Below are 20,059 nucleotides of genomic sequence, written 5' to 3'. Positions count from 1 at the left end.
TCACAGTGATGGTCACATGGGGCTGCTCAAAGTTATTATTGCTGGTGTCAAGGCTATTATTACTATCATTATGTAACATGACAGACACTTTTAAAGGAGCAGTCGTCTCATTTCACACTGACAAGAGCGCAATTGTCTATATCATCTTGATGACGCATGGGAGGAGGTTAAAATATTTTCTCCATCTCTAGTTTCTAATCCCCCCCCCAAAAAAACCCAGAATGATTACACTTGGAAAACCTTAGAGACAATAGCTGGCCCAAGGAAACAAATGCAGAGCCATGCCAGAACAACTTCAGAACTATTCCTTCAACAGAGGAATAGTCAAACTCACCAAATGGTTTGACCTGAGAGCAAGGTTTTCATAGCAAAACACTTAGAACTTACTAGCATCTTCTTTGAGTAAATTAGAACACACAAGGAAGGTCATGACCTCTACATTTATTTAAACTTCCTCAGGATGCTCATTTTTCCATATGGAAATTAATAAAGCCTGTGTTAATATCCATTTTAATATGGGAACAGATGTATCTAGTCATGGAAATGTTATGCAGACAGTGAAGTCACTTTCTTGTTAAAATAAACAGTACATTTTAAAGAGAGAAAAGCGTTTAGCCCAACTACATCTCAGTTCTTCCCAAATTAAGTGAGTTAATGATACAAGCCACAAACCTTGGCTTCCTCAGAGAAATTCTGATCGGCTCAGCACTTGTTAAATGGAGAACTTTGTTCCAGCTCCCAGCTGAGCAGTCACCTAACAGTAAGTAGTACTTAAGTAGGCAGGTCAGTAAAATGACAATCCTTCCCTGTGCCTGCCTCAGAATAAGTGGCCTCAAGTCTTAACCGTCAGCATATTTAAATTGTTCACTAATAGACAATGCTGAGCTGATAAAGAGGAATGGTACAGCAGAGTGCTTTAGTCTTAAGACCTCTTAGCATCGCACAGCCTCCAGAACCACTGAGTGAATACAAATAACAAACACCAGAACTCACTAACTTGAAGGTTACAATTATTAGGAAGGAATTAATAACTAGTAAATGGAAATGTAAGTCATGAACTCACATCTCAGATACTCTACATTGTAACAGCGAGGTTGCTCTATGTATGCTGTGCTTCATCAGCAGGACATTTAAAACAGCTTAATTTCATCCATCCAACTTTTCTCTTCACAGTATTTGGAATTCATTCTTGTATTTTCTCTCCCTATCTTCCAGCAGGAATATGAGTTTAAAATATCAAAATTTACCATCTGGAAATACCATTTTAATCATACTATTTAACATTTTTTCATATTGCTGTTATGTTTTCATTTTAAGGAAAAATGAGGCAAATGGTTTATCTTAATTTTTTTGTCTGCTCTGGAAGAAGCACGGGCATCGGGAGAAGAATATGTCATCTTTAAGAAATCATCAAAAGGCAAATACAGAGTCATGAATAGAGGCAGCGTTGCACCGTGGGGTTGAACGCTTAGGAGGAAATTGATACTTCCAGGATGAAAATGGAACAGAACCAAGATGTTATAATGAGAGTCATTTGGTGCTAAAGAAGACCCCTTAAAAATGGTGCACAGTCGACTCACAGCATGTTCATTACAGGCTATTTTCCTTGTTCCTGTTCTCCACATAAATGCCTTGGAAGAGGCAATGGTATTTTAACGCTCATACTCATTTGCAACTTTTCATTTGTTTTTCCTTCCCTTCAAGTTATGAGTGGGTTCCTGGGAAATATTCTTTTCCCATGTCACTAGAAGAGAGCTTTGAAGAGCAGTGCTATAATTTATAGAGAACAACAGAGAAGGAAACCCTGAAAGACTCAGGCATCAACAAAAGAAATTACCTGGGGGCATCTGCTCCATGTTCCCCACTCGGACATGACACACTCACTGGGACACAGAAGAGAACAGGCCTGGGTTTCTGGGGGAGCATCATCCTGGTTGCACAGGCTCCTGTTCACTGCCCCTCCTTCTCTGTCAGCAGTACTCACACACCTGTTAGACAGTGGTGGCAATAAAGACAGATGTATTTAAATTAGGAGCACCAGAGAAACCAGGAAACAAACAAACAACCTAATCCTCACCATTCAATGGTCTTTTCTTGAGTGATAACTCGATAAGGAACCCACAACAGGATAAGTAAAATAATTCAGAAATAATATGGGTAGTGGCTATCTTGTGTTGTACCCATTCTGCAGAAACCTAGAGTATACCCGGGTCTAGCACCAAGTGAATATTCCTTCATTTTTCACAAATCTTGAAAGTTTCTTTCTCCAAAGACTGAATAGACAGCATTGTTTTGGCCAGAACCTTCATACTTTCTGTGAGTCTTGCAAACCTCTCCCAAAGTTCCCCAACCATCACCATATTTACTCTCTATATTGCAGGGGACAGGAAAATAATCGATCATTATTACAAGTATTTGAGTTTCACATAGTTATGTGGGATGCAGCTCCCACAATCAAAGGGAAGTTTTCAAACATTACCATAGCCTGTGGAAGCCTGAGGATATACATTGTACCTACAGGATCTACCAAGCATCAACTTGGAAATAAAACACATATATTAACATTTGTCATTGTGCTCTGGTTACATATGAAAGTATATTACACAAAATGGTTTAAGTAAAAATTCATGGACAATATCAAGATTTGGCAGAAATGTCAGAGACTTAAAAATCACTTCTTATTGCTGGTTGGAAAGTATTTAAAAAAATGGTTGAGTGTTTCTGCCCTCAAATAATCTGGCATTTAAATAGAAGTGTGCATAATTCACTCTAAACCAACCACAAACTGGAAATAGTTATAGTGGCAGTATTCATATACAGCCAAGCTAGAGATAGCTCAAATCTTCAGTATCATATAACGGTTGTATCCACTGTTCTAAATTCCACTGAATCCAATAAAGCACAACAATGCATGGACTATTGGTACACAAAAGGGCTTGGGTGGTACCGATATGCTATTAAAGGCTGTCACACACCAAGTGTCTATACTCCATGATGATTCTTTCATATACATGTTTAATATGAAGCAATACTAATATGTGGGTATTAGTAGGGGTTACATTTAAAAGATTGGTTAGTGGCCAACAGGGACATAAGTTATACTAGAAATATTTCGTTTCTGACTTTGGGTTTGGTTATAGAAGCATTCTGGCATTCTGAAAACTTATCCAATCATATTTCCATGGTTTGTCCATTTACCTATATTTGTATCTCAGAAATTGATTTATAATTTATCACCTATTATTATTATTACCCCCAAATTATATTATTATATTTACCCCCAAATTAAAAAAAAAGCTATCTGTCAGGCTCTTTTGCTAGATGTCAGAAATTATTTTTGTCAATACTTACTTATTTAGTCAATTTTCTGAATCAAGGTCTAAGGCAGTCCAGCGTGGTTTTTGAGCTTCTAATACCATACATCTCAAATGTTAAAGAATTATGAGTGCAGCCTGCACTTACTTAATAATTTTGAAGGATTACTATTGGTACCAGTGCCTTAACTTGTCATTGAGGTAAAAAAGCAGAAGAAAATTAGACAGCTGCTGTATTTGTGAGTGTTTTGTTCTAATGAAGATAAAATGACAACAATGTCCAGATGTATACTTAATACTTAAGGACTCAGGTGTCTGAGGCACAAAGATTGTGACTTTGTGGCTGTTTGAGAGTAGCCTGAAGTACAAAGAACCAATAGAATGCATTTGCTGGTCTAAGCTGTCAGATATTGGGGTACTTGTTGCATTTTAGGAGTGATGTCCTAAAGCACTGTGGTGCCTCCTGCCCTAATGATGCTATCTTTCACCATCAAAGTTCATTTTAATACATCAAAATAAAAAATAACAACACAACTAACTTCTGGAAATGACGTTGAGATTAAACAAGCTATATGAGTTGAGGTGATAAAAATCTAACCATATCATATAGGAGGATAACAACACCTGATGGGTAGACAGAAAGTGTATGGTCTCCAGCGGAGGGAGGCCTGGTGCAACATCATATTTAGGTTTCCATTTCTTCTGAGTTAGGAGTCAGTAGGAGAAAGAGGGTCCATAGAATGTTCTCAGAGTTTTTCCTAGGACAAACTTCAAAAGCTAGGAAGTCTTTCTTGACTGCCCAAACTGAGCTGATATTCTTTTCTTTCATTGAGAAAGAGAAATAAGACTTCTGGCTAGTAAGAGTCAGTGGCCACAGACATTGATTTCCTGTTTACTTCCAATACCACAAAAGCAGTAAGGAATAAAGGTATTTGCTATGGAAGCATAATTAATGGTGATGATAAGAAAAATTTTCTGTTGTAGTCACATCTTCTTCTCTCTTTTCTACTCTTATGGACCCTAGTGAACAAACTGTGTTCAAAGTAACAGGATGTGGGAAGACATATTTTCCAACAACTGGGATCATGGTACCAGATCTTTGTGACAAATGAGATGCCTCATATCACACAGTTAAGTCTTCAAATGACAATAATGAAAATAACTACATTTATATTACAGAAACATCCCACAGATAATTCCAGCTTTTGTAGTACCAAGTATTTGGGGAAGGGCCATTGGGGTAAAGATAGGGTGAAACACTAGAGCATCTTTAAAAATATATGTAAGAGGTGTCGAGACCCCCACATGCCCTCTTGCAGTGCACACAATCTAGTGATTATTTCTCTTTTCTCCCTGCAAGTAATATCTGTTTAATATCTGGAGAAGCTTCCCAAATGCCCCTGGATTAGAGAACTTTCAGCACAATGAAGGGTTTATACATCTACAGGAATTTCAGTAGATGTCTACCTACTGAAAATAACATCACCACTAATTTAGTAGCTTAATCAATGGAAAGACATTGTTTTATAACTGCATAGCATAGATATATCCAACACAGGCTTCCTGGAGACTGAGTGCAGATACCAGGGGTAGACAGAGATGCAATCCTAGGGCCACGTCTGTGCTTTTCAGGCTTCAGATGCCATTCTTGCCCCCTCTAGCATTTTAAAGTCCCTTGTGAACAAGCTGTGCCCACCCAGACAGCTTAGAACTGTTGTCTCACTGCCAGGTCTTTACTTTAATCCTACCTGACAATTCACTTGTTCTTAAAACACATTCCAGAATCTAAGAATTAGAATGCAGACATCTTTGGGGGCTACCCTTCTCTTTGAAACACTAGAATTCTTTCAGCATGCTACAGAATACTGACTATTAGAATTATCTATTTCATTCATGATAGAAGTACTTTTAGATATTCTGAGCAGTCCACAAGCAAAGACTTAAGAAGACTGAAATTGAAGTGTTCCCAGATGACATACAGTAATCCATTATATCCCCTGTCATCAATTTCCTTGCCCATCTCCCCTTCAGCAATCACTCACTTCACTCAAACACTGCAAAACTGTTTCTAGGCATTTTCTGTTTGCTGTCAACACTTCCTGCCCCTTGCTCCCCTCCACTATTACATCTTGAACCACTTTGGTCATGTTTCCATTGTCACTGCAGATAGCCCTCTTATCAGAATCATTCAGAGACTCCCCATGGCCAAGTTCAGCAGTCAGCACCTATCTCGGGCAACTCAGTGGCATTTGAGATAATTGACTACTGCACCTTTCTTTAAAAACTCTCTTGTGTGCTTTCTCATTCCCTTTGTTTTCTTCTTATTCCCCTGGATATTTCTCAGTCTCATTTTTAGAAATATTCTCTTTGAATATTACTAACTTATAAATGTTGGAGTTACCCAGGGCTCAAAACATTATCAACATATACCAAATTTATAAGCTAATGGCAGGGAAATTTATAACCTTAATCTCTCCACTGAACAGAGGCCGATAATAGCTCAGTTGGAAAGTTAATATCATATCTCAGATTTAATGTGTTTGAAAGCTAACTTGTTTTCCTGTCAAGCCTGATTTTCAGTTTCCAACTCAACAAATGGTATCACCATTCTTCCTGTCGGTCAGCCAGTTCACTGCCATCTCTGTATTTCTCTCTTTCCTATTATATGATCATTTAATTATCATATGTTATGTCTTGTAGTTTTGAAATTTATCATAAATTTGACATTCTCATCATCTTCAATTTATTAAACTACCTGGCATTCTGCAATGACCTCAAACCTACATCTTTGCATCCAAATTTCTCTGCCCTTCAGCGTCTATCTGTACCACTCCAGTGTAGCTTCTTTTGGAGAAGTATAAATGGAACCACCCCTACATCCCAAACCTTCCATAGCTTTATGGCTCCATGTTGCAGTTGGAATAATATCCTGCCTTTGCCTTCTTTGAGAACACAACATGGTTTTCATGCCAGGACAAGGGACATCTGGTTATTCCCCCATCAAGTTAGGGAACATCTGTCATATATGCTACTTCCCCTGGTGATTCTCCTTTATATCCAAGCAGTTTTCTCATTTTATTCAGGGTCCTGCCCGAATTCCACTCTGTTGACCAGCTTCTCTAAAACAGGTTCCCTGCAACTCCAAACCCACTTAGGTTTTATTCTTGACATTTACAGAGAAGTCATCTCATTATATGTTAACTGATGTGTTTACATCTGGATGTTTATGTGGCAGTTTTACTTTTCACTGAGGAAACAGATATTGCTTGTTTACCCTTTTATTTCCTATGCTTAGAAGCATGTCTGGAACATAGGAAGCAAATAATCATAAATACAGTTTGAACTGAGAATCTTCACTGTCACGAATTAACTGTGAATTGGTATTCTAGCACTGAAGTTGTAAGAAAGGGTAGAGATAATGTTTCATTTGTTGTAATTACATCTTATTAAAAATCAATAATAGTTTGCAGTCCAACATGCCCAGAATATTTGCTTCACATATTTGCATGTGACATTAACAGTGAATATCTAATGGTCTGCTAGGGCCACCATAGCAAACAGAAAAACATCATGAGAAGGTAGCACAGTGCATACAGATGTATTTCCTCCTAGTTCTACAGTGTAGATATCTGGTAACAAACTGTTAGCAGGTTGCTTCTTTCCCCATGTCTGTAGTCTTTCCTCTGCATGTATCTATGTCCTTATTTCTCTCTCCACACCTTATTTTGCATAATGGAGAAGGTCCCATGTTGTTCGGGATGTCCTCAAAAGTCTGCTCTACCTTCCACACTTGATCTTAGCCAAAAGGCCGAGAAGCGATTGCTCTACCTTCCAAATACACCACCATGTATACATGGTGCTTTTCATAGACAACACTCAGAGCACTAGGGCAGATACACCGCTTCATTTCTCTCTAACTACCTGATTCCATTTGTCCCCATTATCCCATGATTTCATTATCTCCATTCCAGTATGAGGAGCTAGGGGTTAGAACTGTGACAGATGGATTTGTGCAGTTAGCATGTTACATAGCAATATCTGTTAGTTGTACTGTTGTTATGGCATTGGGCTGTGTATGCATAAACTGTGAGGTCTATCTAAAAGGAGCTTAGGTACCTGCATTTTCCTCCACCAGAATGCCACCTTTCTGTCAGTAGCAATCTGCACTCTTTTTTTTTTGTCTTTTATAGTTATATTTATTTTTTACATATATGAACATATTTATTTTTATTTTTTAATTAGGTATTTATTTCATTTACATTTACAATGCTATCCCAAAAGTCCCCCACCTGCTCCCCCACCTACTCCACCAACCACCCACTCCCACTTCTTGGCCCTGGCGTTCCCCTGTACTGAGGCAGATAAAGTTTGCAGGACCAATGGGCCTCTCTTTCCAATGATGGCCGACTAGGCCATCTTCTGATACATATGCAGCTAGAGACAAGAGCTCTTGGGGGGTACTAGCAATTTGTACTCTTAAAGCTTTTTATCTTCCCTGAGATTCCCTTTTAAAACTGCAAAGAGGAATAGGAATAAAGTGCAGAAGGATGCCTCAACTTGGTATATAAATCTGCTTGGCAAGTCACTTTTCACAATTGTGTGAGATTACTAAACAAGGCAGAGGTTTTCATAAAAAAAATGGTTAAAGCCCAAAGTCTGCTAGAACCTGAGCAAAAGAACCTGTGGAACAGAGCAGCAGCAGACAGCAGGAAAGGGAGGTTTTGTTCTCTGCCTGCAAAATGCTTGGGGGAATACTGAGAGATATCTTTATACTTCAGCCATCAGTTAATGCTTTTGCCATGCTTTTCTGAGGTTTTTGAAGCATTGGAGCTGCTGAAGTGGTTATTCCTGGGTGAATTGCTGAGTGATGAAGCTTCCTGAAGGCCAGCACAAGTAAAAGGGACATATCATAGCAACAGGCTTCCAGTTAACAGTTACCATGACAGACAGCTGTCTTACTCAGGTACTGACTATTCTTTTTTGTTTTATTTTTTTAATTAGATATTTTCTTTATTTACATTTCAAATGTTATACCCTTTCCTAGTTTCCTCTCTGAAAATCCCCTATCCCCTCCCCCTGCTCCCCAACTCACCCACATTTGTAGTGGGGTTTTCCACATCTAAAAAATGAATTCCCACCCAGTGCTATTCAGGTGGGAAATTGACAACACTAATCATTCTTTTTATTTTACATACTGCAAGCAGTGCATCAGAATTCTACCTTTGCTGGTCCAAATGATAACATATATTGGTTACAAGTTATTTCAATTTGGCAGCCTCTTGCATATTGGTTACAAGTTATTTCAATTTGACAGCCTCTTGCATAGGATGATTTTTGTTGTTTTGTTTTGTTTTATTTTTATTTATTTATTTATTTTTGATTCTAGTATTTAATGTATAGAACAAAACTCCTTTGACAAGCTTCCCCAGAGTGAACCAAAATTTACAATTATTTTATAGAAATGATTCGCATGTTAAGATGTATAACTATTATCCATAGATCTCATTGAATTTTAGTGTCTGGGGATAATGATGGGGGGCTTAAATTTGTGATGGAATCCCCAAAGAGATTAAGAGCTATAAAGTATACCAACCACACTGCTGAAATGAGAAATGGCAAAGCAGTTAGAACCTCCTGATTTGTTAGCACTGGTTGGCTGGGAGTCAGTGGAGGACAGTGGTCTGTCCCATGAAGTGGACTGGCTCTGGTATAATTAGAAAATAGTAAAGATGTGGGTGGTAGATTGCGGAGCCCATTCCACTGTTCACATGGTAGAAGGGCTACATTTGCTTGTCTGGATTCTTGAAGGTGAACACAGAGGACATAGATATCATCATGTACCTGGAAACAAAGCTGGTAGTTTTATAAAGAACACAAATGCTCCACCCCTTCAGGGTTACACACCTGATTCTTCTAGACTGTGTTCCTCTTCCACAGCGTGGGGATCTCAGCTCATTGTTGATCTTGCATGGAGACCAGTGTTCTACGACCCAGGAATATTGATCACACTCACTGTAACATGGGACTGCCTCATGAACCTGTCAAGGAGAGGAAAGAAAAAAAAATACCATGAAGTCATAGAAAATCCTTTAGTAATGCTTGCTGAAAGGAACCTGAGAAATAACACTGTGGCTCATTAGTCAAATTACAAGCCCAAAGAGGAAGACATACTTGACTTCTCTGAATTGAGTGCACTGCCTGAAGAAGCATAGAGGGAAATCAAGTGAAGTCAGATACTATGCCTTCACAGACAAGAACAAAGGACAGTCATTCCTCTGCCAGGAGCAGGATTTCCATTATCATCCCATTTCCTCAAGAAGCTTGCTCATATATGTTAGACACAGGCTCTCAATTAGATGGTATACTGTACTTTAACATGTCAATTGAAACAAACACACGTAAGGCAAATTTACTCTTAAATATGAGGGATTTTTAGAATGCATAAGAAAAGTAGTATTATTTACACTGGAAATTTCCTTCCTTCCTTCCTTCCTTCCTTCCTTCCTTCCTTCCTTCCTTCCTTCCTTCCTTCCTCCCTTCCTCCCTCCCTCCCCCTCTTTCTTTCTTTCTTTCTTTCTTTCTTTCTTTCTTTCTTTCTTTCTTTCTTTCTTTCTTTCTTTCTTTCCTTTTTCTTTTTTGCCTTCAAATGATCAATGCTAACAGGCAACCATTCAGCCTCCTGAGCATTGCATTGTGGCTTCATATGAATGTAGCTATTTATAGGATGGTTTCAAAGCATAGCTAAAATGACTATGTGTACACACACACACACACACACACACACACACACACACACACTATACAAGACAAACAACTGCCAGACAATTACTCATTTGACATAGTTGCTAAGGATATTTATAATTTTTATAATTAAAAACAAAGCAATGAGGATATTGAACTGTCCCACTCTCTCCTATGCATTTGCTTACAGTAAGGCTTATCCAAAGGCACCACTTACAGTAGGGCTTGCCCAAAGGCACTGCTGTATATCACAGGCATCTGAGGTCTCTTTCAGGCTGCATTGAACATTCATTGCTTCTCAACACAGATGCAGGCTTCTCTTAATGTAAGAGGTATAAGGAAAATAAACCCCCTGGTTTACAGGGAAGACTGTGGCACAGACAGAGTTGAAAGGAGTGACTTAGCCTCTTATGAAAGACATAATAAAGCTTTTCTTCTCAAACAAGAGTTAAATATCCAGGTGGGGTGGGTACCTCTCCTCTAGCAGGGAAGGTGCCTGGATGTCTGGAACCCAAAATGGGGTCTGCCCCAGAAGCTGTGTAGCTCCTGCCTGTCCCAGAAGCTGTTGGCTTCTGTATTCCACACTCTCACCTGCGCAGACTAGTACCTGAGGGATCCAGGAACTGAGATGGCTCCCCCAGGTGCTCCTGTAAAGCCCTCCTAGGTAGGATGGACTCCTATCCTCTGGCAGGGAAGGTGCCCAGATGTCTGGAGCCTGAAACAGGGCCGGCCCCAGGAGCTGTGTGGCTTCTGCCTGTTCCAGAAGCTGTTATCTTCTGTAGTCCACACTCAGCAATTGTGATAAAAACTGCATGGTACTGGTATAGCGACAGACAAGTAGACCAATGGGATAGAATTGAAGATCCAGAAATGAACCCATACACATATGGTCACTTGATCTTTGACAAGGGAGTTAAAACCATCCAGTGGAAAAAAGACAGCATTTTCAACAAATGGTGCTGGCACAACTGGCGGTTATCATGTAGAAGAATGCGAATTGATCCATTCCTATCTCCTTGTACTAAGGTCAAATCTAAGTTGATTAAGGAACTCCACATAAAACCAGAGACACTAAAACTTATAGAGGAGAAAGTAGGGAAAAGCCTTGAAGATATGGGCACAGGGGAAAAAATTCCTGAATAGAACAGCAATGGCTTGTGCTGTAAGATCGAGAATCAACAAATGGGACCTCATAAAATTACAAAGCTTCTGTAAGGCAAAAGACACCGTCAATAAGACAAAAAGGCCACCAACAGATTGGGAAAGGATCTTTACCAATCCTAAATCAGATAGGGGGCTAATATCCAATTTATATATAAAGAACTCAAGAAGGTGGACTCCAGAAAATCAAATAACCCCATTTAAAAATGGGGCTCAGAGCTAAACAAAGAATTCTCACCTGAGGAATATGGAATGGCTGAAAAGCACCTCAAAAAATGTTCAGCATTCTGTAGGGAAATGCAAATCAAAACCACCCTGAGATTCCACCTCACACCAGTCAGAATGGCTAAGATCAAAAATTCAGGTGACAGTAGATGCTGGCAAGGATGTGGAGAAAGAGGAACACTCCTCCATTGTTGGTGGGATTGCAAGCTTGTACAACCACTCTGGAAATCAGTCTGGTGGTTCCTCAGGAAATTGGACATAGTACTACTGGGGGATCCCACAATACCTCTCCTGGGCATATATCCAGAAGATGTTCCAACTGGTAAGAGGAACACATGCTCCACTATGTTCATAGCAGCTTTATTTATAATAGCCAGATGCCCCTCAAGAGAGGAATGAATACAGAAAATGTGGTACGTTTACACAATGGAATACTACTCAGCTATTAAAAAGAGTGAATTTATGAAATTCCTAGCCAAATGGATGGACCTGGAGGGCATCATTTTGAGTGAGGTAATCCAATCACAAAAGAACTCACATGATATGTACTCACTGATATGTGGATATTAGACCAGAAACTTAGAATACCCAACATATAAGATACAATTTGCAAAACACATGAAACTGAAGAAGAAGGAATACCAAAGTGTGGACACTTTGCCCCTTCTTAGAATTGGGAACAAAAAACTCATGGAAAGATTTACAGAGACAAAGTTTGGAGCTGAGACGAAAGGATGGACCATCGAGAGACTGCCATACCCGGGGATCCATCCCATAATCAGCTTCCAAACACTGACACCATTGCATACACCAGCAAGATTTTGCTGAAAGGACCCTGATATAGCTGTCTCTTGTGAGGTTATGCCAGGGCCTTGCAAACACAGAAGTGGATGCTCACAGTTGGTTATTGGATAGAACACAGGGCCCTAAATATAGGAGCTAGAGAAAGTACCCAAGGAGCTAAAGGGGTCTGCAACCCTAAAGGTGGACCAACAATATGAACTAACCAGTACCCCCAGAGCTCGTGTTTCTAGCTGCATATGTAGCAGAAGATGGCCTAGTTGGCCATCATTGGGAAGAGGGGGCCATCATTGGGCCCCTTGGTCTTACAAACTTTATATGCCTCAGTAAGGGGGAATGCCAGGGCCAAGAAGTGGGAGTGGGTGGGTAGGGGATTGGGGGGGAGGGTCTGGGAGTGACTTTTGGGATAGCATTGGAAATGTAAATGAAGAAAATACCTAATTAAAAAAATAAATTAAAAAAAATCCTAAATAACTGAGTTGTAAACAATAGCCAAATAAGTAAATAAAGGATAAAACAACAAGAACAACAACAACAACAAAGGAGTTAAATATCAGTCTCTTTCTCAACTTCCTTGGAGACTGGGCAGCACCATGCAAAAAGAAACACTGCCTAGAAGATTCCCATGAAATGCAAGGGAAAGCACAGTGTAATGGGTAAGCAGAGGAAGACTGGAGCTCTGCCAGTGTGCTCTCAGGAATCACATGTGAGGAAATGATCGGAGACACCAATTCTTAGGCATCACAATGCCAGGAACTATTTTTAACCAAGCCCTGGCACATAGAGCTCACCAGGAAAAGAGAGAATATAAGGTGAGGAACATGCAAGGACAAAAATCAAAGGAGAAAGGAAGACAGAGGGGAAATGGGTATGGGGAATTAAGTAATGAAAAAACAATAGCTTCATGCTGCAGATGCTGACAAGGATAGAGTGGCAGGTTCAAAAGCCTTTCTACAATAGAACAAGGAGCTAGCTGCTTACAGCTGAGAAAAGTCTGTGCCCATTCTCATAGGACAGTAGAGGGAAGAGGAGAATCTCCCCAAAATAAAAGGCAAGATTCCATCGATAGATACTCAGCTAACAAGTAGAAAAATGAGGCTCTCCTTGAATTTACATGTTATCTGTCTACAGTCTTTAATGCACATCATTATGTATTTTCATAAATACTTTAATATAGGACACGAGGAATCATCCCTGTTTAACTCCTTCAAATCCCTAAGATATAGATCAAAAATTCATTATAAAAGCGATTTCCCCATATCTCATGAACAAACTGAACAGAATATTGGTGGGAAATCCTTTGGGGGAAGGTACCTGGGTTTCTTAAGCTGTCAATACTGGGAAGAGCTTACACTTCTACACCATGCTCCCTCCTACGTAAAGCTCCAAGATCAGATGGGAAATGAAAAATGTTCAGATGCACATACCCGGCTCATCATGTATTGGTTTGCTGTCTTTACTCCTTATTCTCTAGTGGTCTGAGAAGCTAGTCACAAATGACAAACTTGTGTGAGGCATAGAGAAAGCCTGTGGAGGAAGATGCTGAGCCATCTTCTTGGTTGAGATTGTAAAACCTGGCACCTCTTCAAAGAGAGTCTCTGGATACATGGAGTTCCTCGACATTTTCACTTTTACATATGTACATTCTATTTTTGTTTACTTTTAGCACGTACAATTAAACCCACAGCTTTGTCTAAGCTAAGCAAGTACTGTCCTGGTGAGCTATAGTCCCACAGTATGGTCTCTATTTTAAACCTGGTCATACTGTTTATTCTAACTGATGAATGTCTACCTTTCCCTCGAAGCCTAGAGAATTCAACATGTTCATTGTCATAGACTGTAATCTTAAGACCACGTACAGCAGCCCAGCATGGTGGCTAGGGACACAGTGTGTTTGTCTGGAGAGCAAACACACACAAAGGTATGATGTCAACCCTATCAGTGTTGAGTATCTTATTAGTATCTTAATTTTTTTCACCTTAGTTCTCTTAACAATCTGTATAATTCAGACCCTAAATAATACAGAGAGAATATGCTAACAACAAAATCCTATAATTTATACTCTACACACATATATTTACTTTTGATCCTAATGAAGCCAGACATGTGCATGTGTTTGCTGGAGAGAGAGAGAGAGAGAGAGAGAGAGAGAGAGAGAGAGAGAGAGAGAGAGAGAGAGAGAGAGAGAGAGAGAGAGAGAGAATCAATCTTTGGCAGGAAGCAGGAGGCAGGAAAGTCTATATTTTGAGAAGTCTTATTTCATAAAATATAGGGAATCTTAATAAGTATTATATTGCCTGAAACAGATTCTTGAACCTAGTTTGCAGAATGGCTTTTATTTAATCCCCCCAGTGCAGCCTACTTTATGGCACCAGTATTTTACAAAGGACAATAAGATGGCACAGAGAGAAAATAGCTGCCTTTTGCTGAAGATCTGGCATGACAAAGAGCCATGAGATCTGTTTCATAAAATCTCTGTTGTTCATCAGGTCAGGACTCCTCCTCTGTCCCCTCAGCTGAGGTTCAGAACCACTCAGGGTAGGCAAGAGTGCAACAGGACAGTCAAGGAAAAGGATTAACTCCATCAAGTCTGGTTTCTCCCTGCCATCTTTCCATTCTGGCTACTGTGTATTGCTGTTTGCAGATTTTATTATTATAGCTTTTTAATGAAATGTGTTACCGTGTGGACTTTATCAGGAAATCACATGAAAATGTTCTGCAGCGAAGAAATGAGCCGTGGGAAAGTTAAATGAAAATCAGTTCTAAATGGCACAAATTAGGGGAAAATAACAGCTTTTAATAGGGCCATAGATGCTAACTACATTGCTGAGAACTCTAAATCCTCTGAGAGAGGCAGCAGTTCATTCTCCTAGAAATGAGTCCTGTTTATTACGTCTTCACTGGGGATCTGGTTTTTTATAATTTTGCCAGCTCCAGATTCATATCATAAACCCATTCACTAAGTCAGCCCTTTAATATTCATGAAATAAACCTGCACTTGCTGCAGTGGATCAGTTTAATTAAGTGGCGCTTACAGAGACCTCCTTTCCAGCTAGATGAACTTCATTGCATAAGCTTGGAAGTGGGGTCTCAGTGGGCTCCGGGGCTGTCTCTATCGTATATCCCAGCCTTAGAGTTCAAGGGCCTAAAAATAAATAATCACATGGCAAAAACAATTAATAAATGCAAAGGAAGTAAGATAGAAAAGAATGGTGAGGGGTGGGGAGGGTAAGGATGGAAAAAGAAAGGATTCAGAGTCTTTGGTTGCAGTAAAACTTGCAGCAAAGCTGCCACTGATGGCCTAGGTAGAGTACTTTAGCTCTGAGGCCTCCAGCTTCAATACTGAACACGTAGCATAATTTAAATCTGTTCAAAGGGCCATTTTTGGACCAAAGATCTTGGCAAGTTGGAGCCAGGCTCTATCCTACTGCAATGAGATATGATAGTCCCTAGGATCCTTAGCTCAGTGTGCTTCCTGCTGCTCTAAGTGTTGTGAACACTTCATATAAGATGTGAACAGTGTGCCTTTGCCTCTGATGAAGCCAGCATTCTCCCTAATGTAAAGAACTTCCCTTCTAGTCTTTCTCTTTTCATGTTGTCTCTGTCTCTTCTCCATGGCTCCCAATTTCTCTCTGGGTGTGTTATATCCCTCAGCTTGCTCAGATGATCATTTTCCAGGTTAGTTAATAAGTCACACTTATCTCTGTCTTGACTTTGAAGTGCCACCTTACAACAAAAGCTTTGTTTCCAGTTTCATCTGTCATATTCATGTAATATGCTGGTGAAGATCCACCAAAAGAGAGCTGTACCCACCTTCTGTACAATTGTGCCATCATGATCTTGTGTGTAAGGTATTCTGCCTCAAGTCTTCATCATCAGAATCACTTGAGTTTGGCAAGGTTTGTATGACCCTTATACATAGCTAAAAACCTGGAGCATGAATATGGCTATCTGGGAATTTTACTCTGGATATGTCTGTTCCCCATGGGTATCTCCTGCTCAGTTTGTTGCAGCTAATCACCAGCCACCAAAAGATGGCATGTATTAATGGCATCCTTGTTGCTGTAGCCAAATATCTGGTAGTCAGCGATATAAGTGAAGAAAGTTTTGGCTAATAATTTGAAGTTACAATCTATCCTGATAGGGAAGACAATGACTTGAGGCTTTAGCAGCATGGGATACAACTGGTTGTATGATGTCATCAGTCATCAGTCAGAAAGCAGAGCTGAGTCATGGAAAGGCTACAAAACCTTAAGGCCCACCATCCAATTAATCAATTCTTCCAGAAAGGCTCTACATACTAAAGGTTCTATAGCAGTGTTTCTCAATCCTTTGGGTATGTGTGCCAAACAATCTTTTTACAGGGGTGCCCAAGACCATTGGAAAACACAGAGACTTACAAAATGATTCATAACAGTATTAAAATTACAGTTATGAAGTAACAATGAAAATAATTTTATGGTTGGGGCCACCACAACATTGGAAACTGTATTGAAGGCTCATGGCACTAAAAGTGTTCAGAACCACTGCTCTGCAGCCTCCCAAAACACTGGCACCAATGAGGGGTCAAACGTTGAAACTGTGAGCCTGTGGGAGACAGTTCCCCTGAAAACTTAAGAATACTGCCTTCTTCTTAGTGGTGCAGATGATGTTGGTAGTTAGTTCTTTATATTTTCAGGCTATAGAGTCAACCAATCACATACCACAAGTACTCAATGTGAAATATTGTATCTGTAAGATTTTTTTCCATTATCATTATCTTCCTAAATAATGAGACAACCCTTTCTACATTCTTTATATTGTTTTACTTATGATAAGTAATACAGAGTTGACTTAAACTATACCCAAGAAAATGCATTAGCCAATATGCTAATACTATACAATTTGCATAATGTACTTGAATGTGTACAGACTTTAGTTTCTGCAGGCGGTCCTCGGACTAGCCCCTTGAGGATACTAGGGGTAGTTAGAGTTTAAAATTCCTATGAAAGGAAAACCATAAAGTAAGTGTTTGAAGGTGTCCATCAGACAATGTCTACTTCTTTATATAGAAAATTGCACAAGTAATTTATTCTTAATCTTTGGGTATGTAGGCTCCTTTGACAATTTCACAAAGGAAGGATATCTTTTAAAATATAATAACTTCTGAAACTGAAGCAAGAATAGACACACATTTTTAGAGTGGTTAGAGTTATTTTAATTAACAAGGTGGGTCAGAAAGAAAAATCTGTAAATGTTTTCAAACTGGTAGCTATGGGAAAATCATGCAGCTTGTCACTTCGTGCTGGGTTCCTCATGGGGGAATCTGGAGTCAGTTTTCTCTGTACATTATTTCTAGGTCAGGTGAATGTACTAGAACTGTTGGCAATGGTCAGTTGAGTTCAAATGTTGACATGAGTCCACCCCTGCCACCCCCTACTTCCCAGGCATGTTTTCATTCTAGATTCTCCATCTAAGTGTCTACTGCCAAGGCAGCCTTGGAGTGCCATCACACTGGGCTGGTTAGTAGTCACCACTGGCTTTTTTTTTTTATTAATTTATTTATGTTGCATTTATTGTTTTGTTGTTTTAGACAAGGTCTCATTCTGTGCCTTAGACCAGCCTCAAACTCACAGCAGTCTTCTTCATCTTCCCAAGCCCTGAGAATACAAACATAAACCGCCATGTCTGATTTGAACTCCAAGTTTTAAAGGTAAAAATGCACTTATATTTCACCCAGTTTCAGAGGTATTGATGCAATAACAGAAAAAGAAGTGTGATTTGCATTTTGAAATATTTTGGACATTTTCAGTAACATTTTTAAAACAGTAATCTCCATAGTGTCAACTAATACATGAAGAAAAGCATAATTTGTTCATCTTAAGGTCCCATGGTGAAAGGCAACATCCATGGTGTATACTGATTGTGAACATCAGTTGCTGGGTTGATTGGGTTTGGGTATTTTCTCCTAACATATCTACAAAACAGCATCATTCCTCACTACCACCCAGATCAACCAGTCAACAATGGCTTACTTACATGTAACAACATAAATTTCAGAATGCCCAGAATGATAAGAAGCAGACTTGAAAACATTTCACTCTTTGTCACTATGTAAACCCGCCCTTTCTTTCTTAACATGTAATCTCAATCTTGGCCAAGGTCACCATCATGAATGAATAGGAAGTAAATGTGTCCTTCTGTGTGTCCATTTTCTATTTGCTGTTTAGGCGAGTTCACACTAAAAATGTGGAATAAAGAAAAACACAGACAGTGGAAGCCCAAACATATCACTCTAGGTTTTGAGAGAGCAGGGATCTATCTGCAAGTTGAAGTAGGAAGGGAAACAGCATGCTTGGGCAGCAACAGGACCAGCCATGTAAGATCAGCACTGCCTGAGAATTCCATAGCAGAGTATGTTTGAAGATAAAGTGGTGAGCAATGCAACCACTAAAACCAAACATACTCCAGTCTAAGGAAATAAAGCTAAGAAATGTTTAGGGCAGCGGGTATGTGGTTAGAGCCACATGATTCTCAGAACAGACACATTGAAAAGTGATCAAGCCAAAATAAAGAGCAACCAACTTACATGTTAGGACAGAATTGTTCCTGTGTGGTTGATAGTTAGGTTTCTGGATTTAGTACATACAAATGCAAGAACCCAGTTAGGCATGAATTTCATATGAACAGCTACAACTTTTTTTTTTAGGTCAGTACATCATGAAGATCAAACAAATGGGGAAGGAGGGAAAACCCACATCCTCCACTTCACAGCAGAGTCAGAATAGAAGCATCAGTACTATCTATTATAGGTTCAATAAGTACCAAAATGTCAAAACCACTTGCCTCTGGAGATCAGTAAATATAAGAATTAGGCAAGGGCTGCACTCTCTGTATACACAAGATTGGATTAAAATGTAAGCTAAATAATTCAGTGACTCTGGAACAAATGACAGAAATTGTGGCAAATAGAAATATTTGGCAAAGGAGGAAGCATAGGTGGCTGTGATATAATGTTGAAACTTGACTATGAAAGAGGTAGAAGTAGCCCAGCAAATGTCAACAGATCTTTATTTATTTTTTATTTTTTATTACATATTTTCCTCAATTACATTTCCAATGCTATCCCAAAAGTCCCCCATACCGCCCCCCACTTCCCTACCCTCCCATTCCCATTCTTTTGGCCCTGGCATTCCCCTATATTGGGGCATATAAAGTTTGCAAGTCCAATGGGCCTCTCTTTCCAGTGATGGCCGACTAGGCCATCTTTCGATACATATGCAGCTAGAGACAAGAGCTCCGGGATACTGGTTAGTTCATCATGTTGTTCCAACTATAGGGTTGCAGATCCTTTAGCTCCTTGGGTACTTTCTCCAGCTTCTCCATTGGGAGCCCTGTGATACATCCAATAGCTGACGGTGAGCATCCACTCCTGTGTTTGCTAGGCCCCTGCATAGTCTCACAAGAGACAGCTATCTTTGGGTCCTTTCAGCAAAATCTTGCTAGTGTATGCAATGGTGTCAGCGTTTAGAAGCTGATTATGGGATGGATCCCTGGATACGGCAGTCTCTAGATGGTCCATCCTTTCATCACAGCTCCAAACTTTGTCTCTGTAACTCCTTCCATGGGTGTTTTGTTCCCAATTCTAAGAAGGGGCACAGTGTCCACATTTTGGTCTTCATTCTTCTTGAGTATCATGCGTTTAGCAAATTGTATCTTATATCTTGGGTATCCTAAGTTTTGGGCTAATATCCACTTATCAGTGAATACATATTGTGTGAGTTCCTTTGTGATTGTGTTACCTCACTCAAGATGATGCCCTCCAGGTCCATCCATTT

The 20,059-nt window shown here is 39.6% G+C and overlaps 1 protein-coding gene across 1 annotated transcript in view; it reads right to left on the bottom strand.

Moving 5' to 3' along the window:
* Thsd7b (thrombospondin type 1 domain containing 7B) overlaps nt 1-20,059 on the bottom strand; it is a 938,083-nt gene that overhangs the window by 94,314 nt on the left and 823,710 nt on the right. The window contains exons 16-17 of the mRNA XM_085840847.1: nt 9,219-9,352; nt 1,838-1,988 (exon numbers count right to left, since the gene is read on the bottom strand). Of these exons, the coding sequence (XP_085696973.1) occupies nt 1,838-1,988; nt 9,219-9,352 (285 nt within the window). The remainder of the gene's footprint in view (nt 1-1,837; nt 1,989-9,218; nt 9,353-20,059) is intronic.

This window comes from Mus caroli, unplaced genomic scaffold, assembly GCF_978045245.1.
Source record: "Mus caroli unplaced genomic scaffold, Mus_caroli_1 scaffold_1, whole genome shotgun sequence".
NCBI lineage: Eukaryota > Metazoa > Chordata > Mammalia > Rodentia > Muridae > Mus > Mus caroli.
The sequence above is the reverse complement of the archived record's forward strand: the minus strand, read 5'-3'. Positions and strand labels throughout refer to the sequence as shown.